We start from the raw sequence: 16,783 nt of genomic DNA, 5'->3' as shown, positions 1-16,783 counted from the left end.
GTATGAATACACAGAAAACTGGTGAGCAGTAGAGAGACACACACTAGTGACTCTGTCACTGATGCTGTGACCGTGGGTGCTCAGCCTCCCTGCCCCCTGTAGCCTCATGTATAAAATGGGGATAATAAGATTTATAGTGTCCATGACTTATGGTGAGGACCAGATAAAACGGTGTACGTAAAGTTCTTTGCAAACCACAAAGTACAATATAAAGTTAGCTCTTGGAGCATTTTATCCTGTAAGAGAAGTGCTCCTCGAGCAGTTTGTCACCCATCACACCCCACAGCCTACCTGCATCTACATGGTTTTTCATTACACTCTGGACAACTTGCAATTCAGGATCTTCTTAAGAGTCATGATTTGTAATAATATAGTGTCATTGAGAATTAGTGCTAGAAAAGATGCTGGAAAATTTTTTCTCCCCATATTTAAATCTATTTTGAAGGTAAGTTTTTAATAGAGTAGATCTCTTTTGACTAAGGAAATCTTTTTTTTTTTTTTTTTTTTTTTTGCTCTTAGAGAAAATAGTAACACCTAACTGTTGTGGGAGGCTCAAACAAGATATATTAAAGTACTGTGTTAATATCAGGTAGTATTACTAAGTTTACACATTTAAATTTTTTTATTGTTCACATTTATTTGCCCCAAAATTTCTCCTTGATGGGTCACTATTCACTAATTGTAATTAATTGGCCATTATAATTTATAATTTTATGTCACATGAAAATGTTGCTGTATTTGTTGATCAGGGATAGGCAGTGATAGGCATTTTCATAGTCATGTCTGCTCTCAACGACAGTCAAAAAATATATTATTCTCTTTCACTTCTGTTTTTCTGTTACATCAACAACTTCTACTCTGGCTTTTTATTTCAAACATCCCTACCCAGCAAGTGAAGATCCAGTTCCTTTGACCAGTGAAATCTCAGATTCATTAACCAAAAAAAAAAAAACCAACTTCTTTATTGAGTTATTTTATAATATTCTATGTTACACAGGTATAAGCCTTCTTAGTCATTTATGAGATTAAATATTATATTCTTTGGTAGATCACACTGGCTAATTTGGAGGAAAAAGTTATTTCAGTTGAAAATGAACGCTTGGAATTACTAGAAGTGGAGAAAAGACAGAAAGCCCTTGTTGAAATATATAAATCTCAGGTAATTATTGCATGTATTTAGTGTTTGTCTTAGTTGTCTGTCTGATATGTCAGTATACATGTTAAATAGTCAGGTGTATCATTAAAAAGTGAAAAAAAAGTTGAGAATATTCGCATTATTACCTATTATTTTATTTAAATATTTCTTTTCCTGTTCCCTAACACCCAGGATTATCATCAACATCAGTCTAACTATTACAGCTCAAGAAAGCAGCAGATGGTAAAGGAGTCATCAGCATAGAAAGGAGAGGTTAGAGTGGGAGCTGGTAGGCTTTTTTGAGGAAAGTCCTAGTGGGCGAAGAGCCTCACGCTAGAGGAGTGTGCAAGTATAGTAGACAGGATTCTGTCCGAGAGGTCAGAGGAAGGCTAGGATTGAAAGGTGATTTATCACTTGACTAAAATTAGGACTTCTTCTTAGGATGATGATCCTGATTATCATATAGTTACCAGAATGACGATGTCGCAGAAAAGAAGGGCCAGTGCTGGTGGTTTAACTAACAGAGTGTGTCTTTAGGTACAGAAGTTACAGAAGGCAGTCGAAGATGTGAAAAGCAGATATGAAAAACTAGTTTGTGAAAAAAAGCTAATAACGCAAAACAAAAAGTCAACGTTGGAGGAGGTAAGCTGGCCCCTCTTGAATGTAAAAGTAATACTGTATTTGTGGGTGGCCTTTGCAACAGGAAGGCATATAAAATCACATTTTTAATGATTAGCCTTTTCTTCAACCTTTATCTAGAATTGGTCTGTTATTAAAATATGTAGGAGGAGACTTCCCTGAATGGATGTTATCCTAAATAGGCCTAAGTTATACATTCCACCAACAATTTTTTTCCTTTGGTGTTTGTCTTCCCAGTGGCATATTGTAAATATATCTGTCATTTGATGACTTGCCTAGCTTCCTTTGCAGTGATTTATCACCAGATTAGCATGCAGGTTGATCTTTTCTCCCAAAGCAAATCATGATTACTGCCTACTAGAGCTAAGAAAGAACAGTTATAATTGGCATTGGAGGAGAGTGGCCACCCTCCAGCTCCATTCAGTCCTCCCCTTTAGTCCTGTTCCTTTTAAGAAAACTTTCCAGATTGCCCTTTCATTCTTCCACCAATAAATTAGTATTTATTTTAGATCCTGTATTGACTTGAGAACCTGTACCCCACCTAATCAGATGTAAGCTTTTTTTCTAGTGCCCAGCACAGTGCTTGACACACATCAGCTCATCCATGCTGTTGATTGATGGTGTGACTTTGTTCAGGAAGTTATGCCAGGATAAGGTCCTTTTCTGAGAGAATACAGCGATTGGAGAGATAGCTTGAGGAGAAAAGAGGGAATGAAAGGAGTGGAGAGTATTCTGCTAAGTATTTTCTCTCTCATGGAAAATTCCATGTCCATGTTGCTTGGTTGGTGTCCTTCATGCTTGAAGAGAACCAAAATGACCACACTGTGCTAGAGTCAGGTTTCAATGTGTCCGACTATGGCTGATCAGACCAATATGAGCTCAGAATGTTCTACCACTGATTGGGCACAAATAGTCTGTGAACATTTGGGCTGTATACTCTTAATTTGTGTATCCTCTGTTTCCTTTGAGCTGTTTCAATTCTACTTTGCTCATAGAGTGTGCTCATAGTGGTGCAGCACCTTCTCTGATGTGGGCATCCTGTACCCATGTCTCCCATGTCACCCAGTCAATTCCAAACTTCTTAAAAGAGACTTTGAGAGTGTCCTGGTATCTCTTCTGACCACCATGTGATCGTCTACCCCATGTGAGTTCTCCATAAAACAGTCTCTTAGGCACACATACGTTTAGCATTCAGACAACATGGGTAGTCCATTGTAACTACACTGTCTGCAGCAGAGTTTGGGTGCTTGGCAGGTCAGCTCGACAAAGGATCTCAGTGCTGGGTACTGTGCCCACATGATGAGAGAAGAGAAATCAGCTCAGGAGCATGCCTCAGGATCCCATCTGCCCTGTCAGGCAGCACTTGAAGACACACTCAAGGAGAGTGCAGGGCAGCAACTGGGGGCTTTCAGACAGCATCATGTGTGCAGAAAGCCCTGCAGTCACAGTGTGGTTTCATATTAGGTGCTTCTTTCTCTGTCCTCACCAACTTAGAATCTCCGTCCATGCTTGCCATGGTTTGAGGATAAAGAACTTCCCAAACCTTCTAGACCCCCATGACTTGGGAGCATAGATCTGCCATCACCTAGCATAATGTTTTGCATATAATTATGAATTTAACAAATATTTATTGAACTGATTCAAGCTGTATTTTTCTTGATGAAGATTATTGGGCGTTTTCTAGTGACTGTGGGTACTGCAGAAATCGCTTATCCCAGATCTTCAGCCCCTGATGTGTCAGAGACACCAGCTAGCCGTCTTGCTTTTTGTTTCTAAATACCACATAGATGCTATAAGTAACAATATTCCAGATGCTGACTCTCTTGGGCTGCTTGTTGCTTGGCCACACAAGTGTTAAAATCAGGAACCACAACAGCATTTGCTGCAAATAGCGGCAGGTGGTTTGGGGTAACAAAAGAGGTGAAAATAGACCCTAGCAAAGGTTACTGTGAACCACTTTGCAGCAAATCTACTGAAACCTCAATAACCCAGTTGAGTGAAGTCTAGTTGAGTATCACAAAAAGTTTTCATGATAGAATATTTTTAAGAAATGTACTTTTATTACTCTTAATAGCAAAGACATACCAGTCTACTGATGTAGTGAATAATGATATTTTGTAACGATCATTTTTACCTCGACATGTGAAACAGGAGACATGTTTTAAATCCTTGCTAGTAGTTCCAATAGCTGCTAGCTATGTGAGAATGCCACTTCTTTATATCTCAGTTTTGAGATTTTTAAAATATGAGTAGTAATATCAGCTTCACATGGTTGTATGTAGAAAACTTCATAAGCTTTAAAACCTGTATAAATATCAGTTGTCATTATTATTGTGAGAAAAGCACTTTGTCAGCCTAAAGGCCATATATTAATGGGAATAAATGGGAATAAGATGTCCTTAAAATGGTGATGTTGGGATCAAATGAGATAATATATTTGAAAAGTACAATGAGATACTGTAAAGCATTCTGCCAATTCTTATTTAATGGAATTCAAATTAAAAAGTTTTGTTACATTTATATTCATATGCTTATTTCTTTGGAAATGAAATGTTGTAACAAAAACTGTACATTGTGTTTATTATCTATGTTTTGAGGAAGACAGTAAAAATATTAATTCTCAATATGTCTTCTTGCACTTATTTTTCTCAATGATGCTGCTCAGGTAAGGGGCCAGATGGAATCACATTCGAAGGAGTTAGAACATATTCATGGTTTACTGGAGGGGGCTGAGCTGAAGCTGCTGGACTGTCAGGAGAGACTCCTCTACTGCAAAGGGAAATACACAGACCAGTCCCAAACTATCCATGAGCTCCGGAGTCAGGTGCTTAGTGAAGTTGGTGGGATATCTCTGGGAACATGTATCAGGAAGGTTTGGGAATGAGTTCACCAGTTGAGGGCACTCATGTCAGGGCTTTGGAGTTCACTCCCTCTAAAGAATCTACTTGTCGTATAGATACTGCATTCTACTGAGACTATTTAGAATTCTCTTTTGAATAGGAAAACAGTAGATTGGTATTATGTAGTAATTATAGCTGTTAAGATGTTTTAACTTATAAATTGTTGATCGCTTTGGGGAAGTTGTGGTGGAGTAGAACTTTGATATTGGCCTAAACTTTTATTATAAGTATTAGTCTGAATTACTTCAGCAAATAATTAAACTTAAATGTTTTCAACAAATAAATAGATCCTGCGTAAGAAGTAGATTACAAATTTTATTTTATCCTCTAGCATTATATTTCTCAAGGGGCTGCTGTAGTAACTACAGTCTATTTTTATTAAATTTTAATGACCTTATTTGAAGGTCGTATTGACTTTCCCAAATATTGAAAATTCTGAACTACCTCTTGAAAAAACACACAAGAAATTGCTTATTTGAATTAAAATTTCAAAAGTAAGTTTTCTTAAAAATAAGTTACATTATTTGAAACTGATGTGGTAGGACTATATCAGGTGAATAACAAGCACAGCCCAAACTGTTTAAATTTGTCCTGATAAATAACTGGAGGAGTATATAGTGTTGTTGTAAATGTTTTCCAGATGGCAGGACAAGAGGATGGGCAGCTTCTGGCTGTTAATTGAATTATTTGGGATTTATCCTTTTAGCCATAAGAAAAAAAAAAGATATGATTAGTAAGAAATAGACATTTCTAGCAGGTAAATGTTTTTAGTTCCATATTCTCATGAGGCATCTGAAAGTCCATGTGATGTAGCATACAGAATACTGGGCTGAGAGATGGGAAAGAATCGTCCACACAAAGGTCTGTGTGAGGCCAGGCTTCCTCGTTCACATGTCGTGGCAATGTTTACATTTTCACTGTCTACCCACAAGGTGGTTTTGAGGAAACTGTCTCATAGACTTTAAGGCATGGAAATAGGCACTATCATTAACATGTGCCATAAGGCATAATAGTGGGGAAAGAGGAAGGGAAGGGGAATATGCATTTGTATGGCACTTACTATATACCAGGCACTTCACTAGACACTTTACAAATATTCTTTCATTTGATTCTCACAACAAGTTTGAAAGGTAAATGCTGCTTTTATCCCCATTTTGTAGCTGAGGAAACTGAGGCCGGGAGACTAGGGTTATCATCATAACTGAACACATAACTGACCAGATGTGGTCAAATGAGGATAAAGTGCGGGGGATCATCACGTTTCTCTTAGTGGAGGTTGTACCTGTCAGCACAGCCCAACTGCATTAGCTTTTTTGGCAGCCACATCACAGAACTAAATTAAGTCACTTGCATGATGTATTTGAACTCAGGTCTTCCTGACTCTGGGCCCATTGCTCTCCCCACTGCACCACCAGTGGTCTCACAGCTGAGTGACCGAAGACCTGAACTGGAGAGTAGACATTTCACTAATTGCACAGATTCTTTCTCAGAAGCATTAGTTTTCTGTCTGTGAGTTGGGATACTACTAATCTGCCTCTTATGGATATATTGAAACTTTTTGTGAAGTAGATTGAACTCACAAGAAGTTGAGAAAAGCAATGGAAAGTAAAACAATAGATGTTTCCCCTTTTTGTAGATTGATGATAATCAGAGCCTTTTGAAAACATTCTCTTTGGAAGAGGAAAATTGTCCCAGACTGAAATGTGATAACCTTAAACAGTAAGTATGAAATGGATTTGTAATCAGTTTGAATTTTTAATCAGTTTCATTTGTACTGTAATTTCATAAATGCATGTTTTCTGAAAAAAAGCAAATTAGAACAGATGGATGTAGAAAATGAAAAGCTTGAAAAGAAGGTGACAGGCCAAGAAGAGCACCTAAAAAAGAACAAATTCAAATTTAAAGAGAAATCGGCAGAGTACAACGCCTTGGCCCGGCAGCTGGAAGTTGCTTTAGAAGAAGGAAGACAAAAGGTACAGACAATGTTTCCTCCTCTTTCCCTGTGTTCTTGTATTGTTGTTATGCTGATGACAAGGTGATGGACACAGTCCCATTTCTCTGTTTCACCTGCTATACACCAGGCTGCTTTGGGAGTGTGTTTGGGTCAGGCTTGTGGTTGGCAAAGTGACACTGTGGCTGGGAGCATGAGGAGGCAGAATCTGGAGACCGTTTGGCTGAGCTCTTTGACAGGTCACTGTGCCAGGATTGCAGCTTCCTGTAGTTGAATCGAGGCTTACTAACCTTCTGTATCCGTCAAGGAAGTTGTCTACATGAGGTAGTCGATATTGTGTGACAGTCCCCGGAATTTGAGAGTTGGAGGGGATCTCAGGAGTCATCTAGTCCAACCAAAACCTGAAAGGAATCTGCACTGAGGGCCCTTCTGGTACCCGGGAGCATCTGTGAGATCTCTTCTTCACACCAAACGTCTCTGTGCTTCAGCCAGGCTGCATGTAACTTGCTGCAAGCTCTTTCACTGTCCTTTTGGCCTTGTCTGAGCACTCTTGGCTTCCTCATTGTGGTGCCTGGCCCTGGACACCATGCTCCGTATGTGGGCTAATGAGGGAAACGTGCGGTGGCATCATCACGGTTGTTGTTGTGGTTGTTTGTCCTTCATTCTCAAAGAGGACCATGATCCTCAGTTCTCCTCCCTGTGGAAGCTGGACCTGTTAATGCAGCCACATCACGTAGCTAACTCGTCATTGAGCCGACTTAGTGACAAAGGAACTTAGAAAATCATGTGTATATTTAAATTGTTTCTTTAAACAACCTTGTAAATAACTGATTAAAGATTAATTTAATTAATTGATTTAAAAAGAAGCTGTCACCTAAAAAGAATTTGCTCATACTTGTTATGCCAACATTGCCATCTAGTGGCAACCTCTCCAGTTACAGTCATAAGCCTCTAGTAATAACCAGCGTTTATAGAATGCTATAAGATTTGCCTAGTGCTTTACAAGTATTATTTTATTTATCCTTAAAATGATTCTGGAAGGCAGATGAACTGTTGTTCCAATTTACAGATGGAAGCAGAAGTTAAGTGTAAAAAAGTTAAGGCAAAATAGCTAGGAAGTATCTAAAGCAGCATTTGAACTCAGGTCTTCCTGACTCCAGAACCAGTGCTCCATCCTCTATACTATTTCACTACCTCTAATTCTGCATGAACAAATGTCACAGATATTATCATGTACTAAAAAGCAACTGCCAACATCAAATCAGAGATAAGCTTACTAGTATAAGAGCTTTGCTTATTTTAAATTTATTATTTATTTTAAATATTAATCTTTAAAATAACTTTGAGTTCCAGCTTCTCCCTCCTGCCCCCCCCCCCACCTGTTGAGATGACGGGCAATGTGATATCAATTATACATGAGAAATCATGCAAAACACATTTTCATATTAGCCAACGTATTTCAGTGATTCCCTGATCTCCTTGACTTAGGAATTTCTTCTGGCAGTGCTAATTGTGGCTCATCCAGGCCTGCCCATCCAGTAGTGCTTCTGTTCATGTTCTCTCCAAAGTTCTGCACAGTCTGTCCCCACAGTGAATCAGAGGTCTCCCTTGCTTTTTACTGACGTTAGGAGGGTACCAGTGGTATTTGATCAGTCCATTTTTACTTCCTGTCATTTAGTTCCTAGATGAGAGGTTCCAATTAGTGCAAATGATGAATCTTATGACGTCACATTCAAATTTACCCTGCATACTTCCAACAGGATGAAACTAATCGTATTTCATATATATTATAATTTTGAATAGTGTGAATTTAAATAATGCAAATATTTCATGGAATTCGTTACTTGCACTAATCAGAAATTATAAAATGTCAGAAAATTAAAATTTGAACATATAGTTCAGAATATTCAGAAAATAATTCTGTTAGTAGAAAGTCATATCATAGGTCTAATTAACTTATTTGATTGTAAAAGTTCATCTATTCCCTACTAGTTCAGTTTTGTCAAATTGCATAATTAAATGAGTTTCCTTGCATAAATGGAGCTTAAAAATATGTTAAAAATGTTGAAAAATAAATGTTTGTTAAAGGGAAATGAAGTGTTTATTTAGTGTTTATTATGTATCTAGTTTTTTTTAAACATTTTGAGGCACAAAAGTAAAACCAGCTCATAGGTAGGTTAAAATATCAGTATGACAGCAATACACACTTAAGTCATAGTGTAAGGAAAAGTAATATTTTTCTGACTGGTTAGCTAATCTTAGTTTATACTTTTCCCCATCAAGAGAAATTATTTAACTTCAACGTAATGTTGAAATATAGTGAATAGCAATTAAAACAAAAAGGCTTTTAAGTTGTTAATAAGCAATCATAAATATATAACTAATTATTTTTTTATTACCAAAATTTCAGGTTTCAGAAGAAATAGAGAAAATGACATCTAGAGAGCAGGCTTTACAAACAAAAATATTAGATCTTGAAAGTGAGCTTAGGAAAAAAAATGAAGAACAAAACCAGGTTATGTGCATATTGAATACTGTGAGTATGGCATGTTTTAATTTCTTACTGTAGAAAATTAATAGCTTTTCAATTACCTTTGCACAATTTATTTAAACATTTAGTGGAATGATGCATGTCTAAGCAGTGAGAAGAATGGGGGCTAACAATGTGATAATTTAAAACAGCACATTAACTCCTATAATAAAGTAGCATGCAATATCAAGGCCTTGCTTAAATGACTGTGCTGCACTTTCTCCTATTCTGCTTTCTCAGTAATACCCATTATATTTTTTACGTTTGTTCTAGACTTTCCCCTGGATTTATTTATTTTTTAATGGTAGCCATTTCATGGTATTTATACACTTAATATAATCAATTCCTTATTATTATTTTTTTTAAAATTGGGCTAAGTTGAAGTTAATTATTACATGAGCAAGATAGCCTAATATACCTCTAGTATGCATGTTGAATTTTAGATATTTCAACTTGTTTTTGTTTCAAACCGATAGATTATGTAACACATAGGTTGCCTTGCTTTGCCATAAAATAACAATATAGCACTAACTTTGCCCAGTCAATTTTTTTCTATGAAATAATATTGAAACTGTTCATATTAGAGCCTTTTATACATAGCATTATACTTGATTAACTCAACTAAAAAGAAGTGATTTAGAGATGACATAGAGAATGCTACTGCATGATTTTCTTCCAGGAGCCAGAGAATCCATGAAATAGAATCACAGAATTTTAGAGGTTTAAAGTACCTCAATGGCTGTCTAGTCCCACGAACACCCTGGAAGAAAACTTCAACACAACTTGCCTGACCAGTGGTCATCCAGCGTCTGCTTGAAGACTTCAGATAGGGGTATCCTCCTGCCTCTAGCGGCAGTCTCAGCCACTTTTGAATGGCTCTGATTGTTAGCTAGTCTTTTCTGACATGGAGTCAAAATTTACCTCTTTGCAACTCTTTCCCATTGGTTCTGCCCTCTGGAGCTAACCAAAATAACTATTTATAGTAACCCTTCAAATTGAAAACATCTGTCATATTTCTCCTGTGATTTCTCCAGGCTAAACATCCCATTTGCTTCCACAGATCCTTGTGGGCCTTGGATTCTAGGCTGTTCTCCATCATGGTTGCTCTTTTCTAGGCACTCTTTAACTTCTTATTGTCCTCCCTACACTGTGATGCCTGTAATAGAATTCAGTACTCCAGACATGGTCTGACCAGAGTACCAAAGGACCATCCACTTCAATATTTCTAGAGGGTATGCTTCTTAAAGCAGCCCAAGATTTTATTGTCTGCATTGGCTGTCATATCACACTGCTAATTTATATTGAGCCTATAGTCCTCTTTAACTACCATATCTTTTTCAGACAAACTACTCTCAACCACTTCTTCCCATTTTGAATACTTATTTAATTAATTTTTTTGAGCCCAAGTGTGAGATTTTACATTTATCCCCATTTAATTTTGCATATTATTCAGTTCACTTCAGTATTATAGACTTCTAAGATCTTGACTCTGTCATCCAGCATGTTAAGAATTTTTGCTAATTCTTCATACCTGCAGATTTGGCTAACATGTACTCTATGTCTGTGTCCATGTCACTGATAAGAAAAAGTGTTAGACAGCACAGAGCAGACACAAAACCCTGCAATTAGAAAGACCTCCTTCAAAGTTGACATGGAACCATGAACGAATATTTTGGGGGTTTGGCCAGTCAGCTGGCTTTGAATCCATCTAACTCTGTCATTATTTAGTCTGCTACTGTTCATCTTTCCAACAAGAAGATCTTTGCTAAGATCTAGGGAAATAAGATCTGCAGTATATAGTAGACACTTAATAAATGTTTTTTGATTGATTTCCATGATCTTCCTGTTTTGCAACTCTGTGAAAAAAGCAAATAATAGTCTGTCATGACCAATGTTCTTGATGAAGGCATACTGGTTTTTATAATAACCATTTCCTTTTCTAGATGTTTACTAAACATTTGTTTAATGATCTGTTCTCAAACTTTACTAGGAATAAAGTCAAAACTCATTGGCTTCCAGTTGGCAGACTCTAGTGTCTTACCTTCTCCTGAAAATTGGGGCATTTGCCCTTCTGCAGCCTGGTGGTGCTCAGATATCACTGGCAGTGCCTTCTTCACAGTCCTGCCTGAGGGTGTGGTTGAGCTGGGCCGCCCTCACTTGGCTGCTCTTTATTTTCCACTTGCATTTGTCATTTGTTCCCCTGGGCCGATCAAGCACCAGTGACAGTTGGGCCGTTGCTCCGCCCCCTCATCTGGCATCGAGTCACAATCTGGTCCTTTCTCTAATTGTGCCTTTAAGCCCTTTTCTCATTTTCTTTGTCTTTTGCTCTTCTTTCTTATTCTGAATCATACCCAGGACTGGAAAAATAGTATTGCTCCTTCCCTTTCTCTTTCCTTCTAGAGTAAGAAGGTGAAAAACCGGAAAAGTTCAAAAGTTAAATGATTTTCAGGATTTTCCATTAATTGAATCATCAGTGAAATTGTTAATAAGTTTCATCATGACCAAGGTCATGCCATTTTTGATTATTTTAACATTGTCCTGAATTTCCTAGTTACTATATAAAATAACAAGTGTTATTTGTATATAAGTGAAGCTACCTAATAAAGCAGAAAATATACTGAGATGGGCAGAACGATGTTTTCTGTTTTTTCTAGGTAAACATTTTATGGGACTAAAATATCTATTTCATCATTTGTTACAAATTAAATGTCTAGATATGTTTAAAAAATGTTAAAAAAGATGAACCATATCTCTTTATTTCTCACTCTAGTGGGCACATAGCAGACTATCAGTAATTGCTTACTTGACATTTTTATATGTATTTCCCACTTCTAAACTCCTTGATGGCAGAAACTAGTTCTTGTGTTTATTTGTGTAGGTGTCCCCTGTGCCCAGTGCCTTACACATAGTAGGTCATTGGGTGTATCTTAATGATTTGATCATTCAGTAATTAAGTGCTGACTACATTAAAGTAATGTTAAAGTGTCCTTGCTGATAACTGTAATCATGGACAAAGGACCATTGAGCTGTGAGAATTAGAAGATGGGGGTTTCTTCCAATAGCTCTAACAAGGAGATGAGCTGCTGTGAGCCTGCTTTGAGCCTTCTTGTAGTCAGTAGCTTAAAGCAGGGAAATCCAGGATGTTGTGGTCTGATTTTCCAAACAGGCCCTTGCATGTTGTCACCACAGAACTGTCTTCACAGGATCTCTCTTCGACCAGGAACAAAGGGAGACTTTTTTGTGCAGAGCAATGTCACTCTAAGGGCCTAGTTGTACCGATGCCCTTCTTTTTGGTCCCTGACTCTTAGCTGCACTGAGGACATAGGCCAGGAGTCCACCCGAAGGTGGAGGCGAGGACAGCTCTTGTCCCAAGGCCATTGACAGCTGAGTCCTTGATGATCTGGCCTGACTGCTAGTGTCAGAGGTGGCTGGACCCTGGCCATCTATAGGGCCCTGACATTCACCTTCGTGGGACTGTTACTTAGCAGGAAGTCTTTTAAGGAACATGAGGTTTCCTCATTAAACTATTCGAATGATTACCATTCTTTAACCTTTCTGTGACTTACAACAGAATCCAAGCAGTTAGATCATGGAGAAGCCACTTTACAAAGCACAAGGAAATGGTGCTTGAATCCATAAACATTAATTGGTCACTTGATATGTCCTAGAAGCTGCGGGCTTTATGTCCCCATTGTCATTGTGAGCATTTACATAGCACTTTAAGATTTGATAAATGGCCCTGTCACCCTCATTTTACAGATGAAGAAGCCAATGAAGTGACTTGCCCAGGATCACACAGTTAGTGCGCTATTAAGTGTCAAGGCAGGATTTGAACATAGAAACTTAACATCTAGCTGTTCCTGCAACTTGTTTTTACTCTGAAGTACATTCAGTAATCACACGTAGTAAATCTATGGTAAATGGTACAGAAAATAGTTCTTTAATCTATTTAAAAATGAAGGAAACTTTCGTTTTGAAATTTATCTTATGAAGTGAAGATAGTAAAATTGAATAGTCTTAGTATTAAGAATAGGTAACTAAAAGAAATACGTAGTTTTATTATGCATTTGCTGTTGTGGTAGAAAATACAGACCTTGGAGAAAAGTGAATAGACTGGTTTTGACAATGTATAATTGATGTTAAATGTTAATAATGCAGTATCAGATACTCAGTGGACCCTATTTATAGTGCCAGTGTCACAGAACAGAAATTAAACTACTGTTTGTGAACAGCCAAGTGATAGCCGACCGATCTCTGTCTAATTTTATTTTGGGAATATACCTAGAACCCAGGTGTGAATGAGTCTTTGTTTTAATGAATCGTATTTCAGTGGGCTTCTACTGTATAGAAGTGTGCAAGCTAATGAGTTTAATAGAAAATAAGTCAAGTAACATGTCAGATTTGAAGGCTGATTCTCTCCCTGCCACTCCCTTCCCCACCAAAAAAAGTTACATTTTGCTGATGTAAACATTGTTACTTTGCATATTTTGGCATAAATTATATCACTAATGCATCTTTCACTTTTTTATTTAGAAGGAACAGCATCAGGAAATATGTTTGAAAGAAATGCAACATAGCCTTGAAAAGACAGAGAATCAGAATGAGAATATACTGAATTATGTCCAGTTTGTTAAAAACTCTTTTGTAACCATCTTTGGATGAAATAATTTCTATTCTATCTCAGTATGTCTTTTGATTTTTACTATGGATCCCCAAAGTGATTAAGTTAAAAAACTATCATTATGCACCAGTAACATCAGTATGTTATGAGTTTGTGGTGAGACAGTGCCCATAGTATTGGAGAATAATTGATAATTCAGGGAACACACAAGACTGCTGTTAGCATTTTTCATGATTGGAGAATACCTGTACTTTTGGCATCAAATGTTTTGGTTATAGAAAAGGTTATAGATAAAGGTTATAGAAAAAGGAACTTGAATCATATTATTTCATGAATGCATAGCCCACTTCCTTTTCAGACTATTTTTTAAGTCCTGTACCGGTTCAGTTTAATACTTTGTTTTCTACACTGCTAAAAATGTCATTAAAATCCTATTTTATATAAAAACTTGGAATTGTCATTAAAGAGCCACCAGTGATAACAAATGACACATTGTGTTGGAGCCAGTTCTTTCTTTAAGGAGATTAGACATTAGTGCAGGCATTACCATCTTTATTTCTTAGGTGAAGAAGAACACCTCTCACAGAGAGAGGACTTGTGTGTATGTGGCTAAAGCAGAACTTGATCCGGGTCTTCTGACTTGGAGGCCCCATATTCTTCTGGCCCTGCTATGATGTCTGTCCTATTTGTTTTAGAAAATCATTTCTAGTATGCTTTCTTCCCCTGAGCAAGTTTCCATAGTTCCATAGGTCATGTATTTGAACTTGTTTTTCCCATAATTTGATGCCTTCCACCCTGTGAACAGTATTATACTCTTAAAAGTCTGGTTTGTTGGGACTAGTGGTGCTGTTTGGTACACTGGGGGCAGTCATTTTATCCTCCAGGTAACAAAGAAACCTGGATTCCTGAGCGTGCAGGAGGGAATTGGGATGTTATTTAGGAGGACTATTTCCTCACTTGGCCAAAACAAGTTCATGGTCCATCACACAATTATAGATCTGCTCCTAAATCCGTTGTTATTAATGACTGTGAGATCTGAGTAAGTGCTTCTTTCTCCAAGTGACCTGCCCCATATTCTTACAAGTTTTTGGGCCCAGTCTTCTCTTACAGCCTGTGAACTCCTGGAATATGCAAAGACATGTTGCCTAAAGCTAATGGGTTATAGAGCATTGTTGCAAAAGTGAAGAAGACATTTTCAGTCTTAGTGCCCCTTCATTGGTGAACAGAAGATGTAAAAGCTTTTGTACGTAGGTTAAAAAAAGATAGTTCCTTATATCTACTTGTTTCAGATTATATATAAAACAAAACAACAAAAACCCAACAAACCCAAACCAAATTTTAATGAAAATCATTTCTTAGAAGAAAAAAGTAACGAAAATTCCATGTGTCTATTTGGAATAGGAAATATTCTCCTTTTAGGCTACTCTTGCTGAGAAAATAGAAATTTCTATCCAAAATGTAACTTAATATTTCTAGTTCATTATCCAGACTAGCTGTGGTGATTTCAAATGACACTGCCAAAAGAAAAAAATTAAGTTATTAAAAGTCTTGCATATTTTTTCCTTAGGATTTCAACAAGCTTTTATTTGTAACATTTGAAAGCAAGTTAGTACTTGCTTTTGAGAATGCCACAGTTTTCTTCTTGCATTGGTCTGAGTTTAGTGCAAAGCCATGCCAATGTCAACATGGTAAGAATAAGCTCTGGGTTTGAACTCCAAAGAGATATGGGTTTCTGTCTTGGCTCTGACATTTCCTAGCTGTGTGAGCTTGGGCAAGTCATTAAACCTTTAAATCTGTTTCCCTATATATGACAAAGATAATTGTATTACCTTATAAGATTTTCATAAGGAAAGTGCATTGTAAACTGTAAAAGACAATAATTGTATTTGCATATGCCTCATCAACATACAGCTTTTGAAAAATAGAATGGGATGCTTTGGGAATTCTCTTTTAGAGTTTTCCAACCAACAAGTAGATGAGCATTTATCAAATATGCTCTAGTGGAAATTGTTGTTTTGGTACAAGTTGAACTTGCTCCTGCCCTTTGTCTCCTGTATGGGGACAGGTCTCCATGTCTAGCATGACCCAGATTCAAGGTCTATAGCCATCTTCATGACATGTCTCCTTGTTCCAAACTTCATCCTGAACCTGGTGCTTCAGCTCCCACTCTTGGGGTCTTGAAAGATGAGAATCCTCTCTATATAGCCTGTCCCACTCTCTGCTGTTCTCTTGCTATCTTCACCCCTTTCCCTCCTGCCACTTTCTCTCCCATTCCCACCCCTGTCCACACACCCTTTATACCAGAGGGTATAAAGCTCTGGGTCAGTAGTCAAATTAACACTTTCATTCCTAGAAGGAAAGTGTCATTTGTCCTATGCTTCCACTGTTATCTCTCTGACTTCTAGACTACAACACACCTCCCTGGCCCTCTCTCCTTTATATGTATTGTATTTCCTAATTAGAATATAAGCTCCTTCAGGGGTAAGGACTTGATTGATTTTTCATTATATACAGCACTTAACACAGTTCTAGGTATATAGTAAACACAACCTTTTTTTTTTTTCATTCATTCATGGCCTCTACTGTGCCTAAGAACTCTTAAAATAATTCTTTTAGTTCCTTGATTTTGTGAGCATTGAAACCCTAAAACTCATAAATTTCCTTTTCTTCTTTTTCCGTGAAATTTTCTAACTTCATCAGAGTATGATCCTTTATAAATTGTATTTTAAAAGACAGTGATAATCTGATGCTCCCAGACACTAAAACAAAAGGAAAAGAAAACATATTAAAAGTGAATTCAAAAAGACACAAAAGCCTGGCAGTCTGTGTTGCTGTATGGGATATCCACACTGATGAATTCTGAGTCTTCAAAATACAAATCTGCCAGCTTAGCTATAAACATTTACTCCAAAGACTTCAGTGGATGTGTGATCTCATTACTGTAATTTCTGACTAGTGGTGTTGATTACCACCCATGTCTTTTCATTGTATATGACCCATCTATATT

General features: G+C 37.3%; 1 protein-coding gene across 21 annotated transcripts in view; it reads left to right on the top strand.

The window, feature by feature from the left end:
- ODF2L (outer dense fiber of sperm tails 2 like) overlaps window positions 1–14,264 on the top strand; it is a 35,057-nt gene extending 20,793 nt beyond the window's left edge. For 16 of the 21 annotated variants that reach the window (XM_072648946.1, XM_072648954.1, XM_072648942.1 and 13 more), the window contains exons 11-17: window positions 1,049–1,159; window positions 1,673–1,777; window positions 4,440–4,598; window positions 6,311–6,393; window positions 6,485–6,647; window positions 9,036–9,161; window positions 13,689–14,264. In XM_072648946.1, coding sequence (XP_072505047.1) covers window positions 1,049–1,159; window positions 1,673–1,777; window positions 4,440–4,598; window positions 6,311–6,393; window positions 6,485–6,647; window positions 9,036–9,161; window positions 13,689–13,817 — 876 coding nt within the window. In that variant the 3' untranslated portion in view covers window positions 13,818–14,264. Of the gene's footprint in view, window positions 1–1,048; window positions 1,160–1,672; window positions 1,778–4,439; window positions 4,599–6,310; window positions 6,394–6,484; window positions 6,648–9,035; window positions 9,162–9,834; window positions 11,779–13,688 lie in introns of those variants that run through there. The other 5 variants (XM_072648948.1, XM_072648949.1, XM_072648947.1 and 2 more) reach the window with 3 other exon arrangements.
- The last annotated feature ends 2,519 nt before the right edge of the window (window positions 14,265–16,783 follow it).

Source organism: Notamacropus eugenii, chromosome 2 (assembly GCF_028372415.1).
Source record: "Notamacropus eugenii isolate mMacEug1 chromosome 2, mMacEug1.pri_v2, whole genome shotgun sequence".
Classification (NCBI taxonomy): Eukaryota; Metazoa; Chordata; class Mammalia; order Diprotodontia; family Macropodidae; genus Notamacropus; species Notamacropus eugenii.
This window is presented reverse-complemented; position numbering and strand designations above follow the sequence as displayed.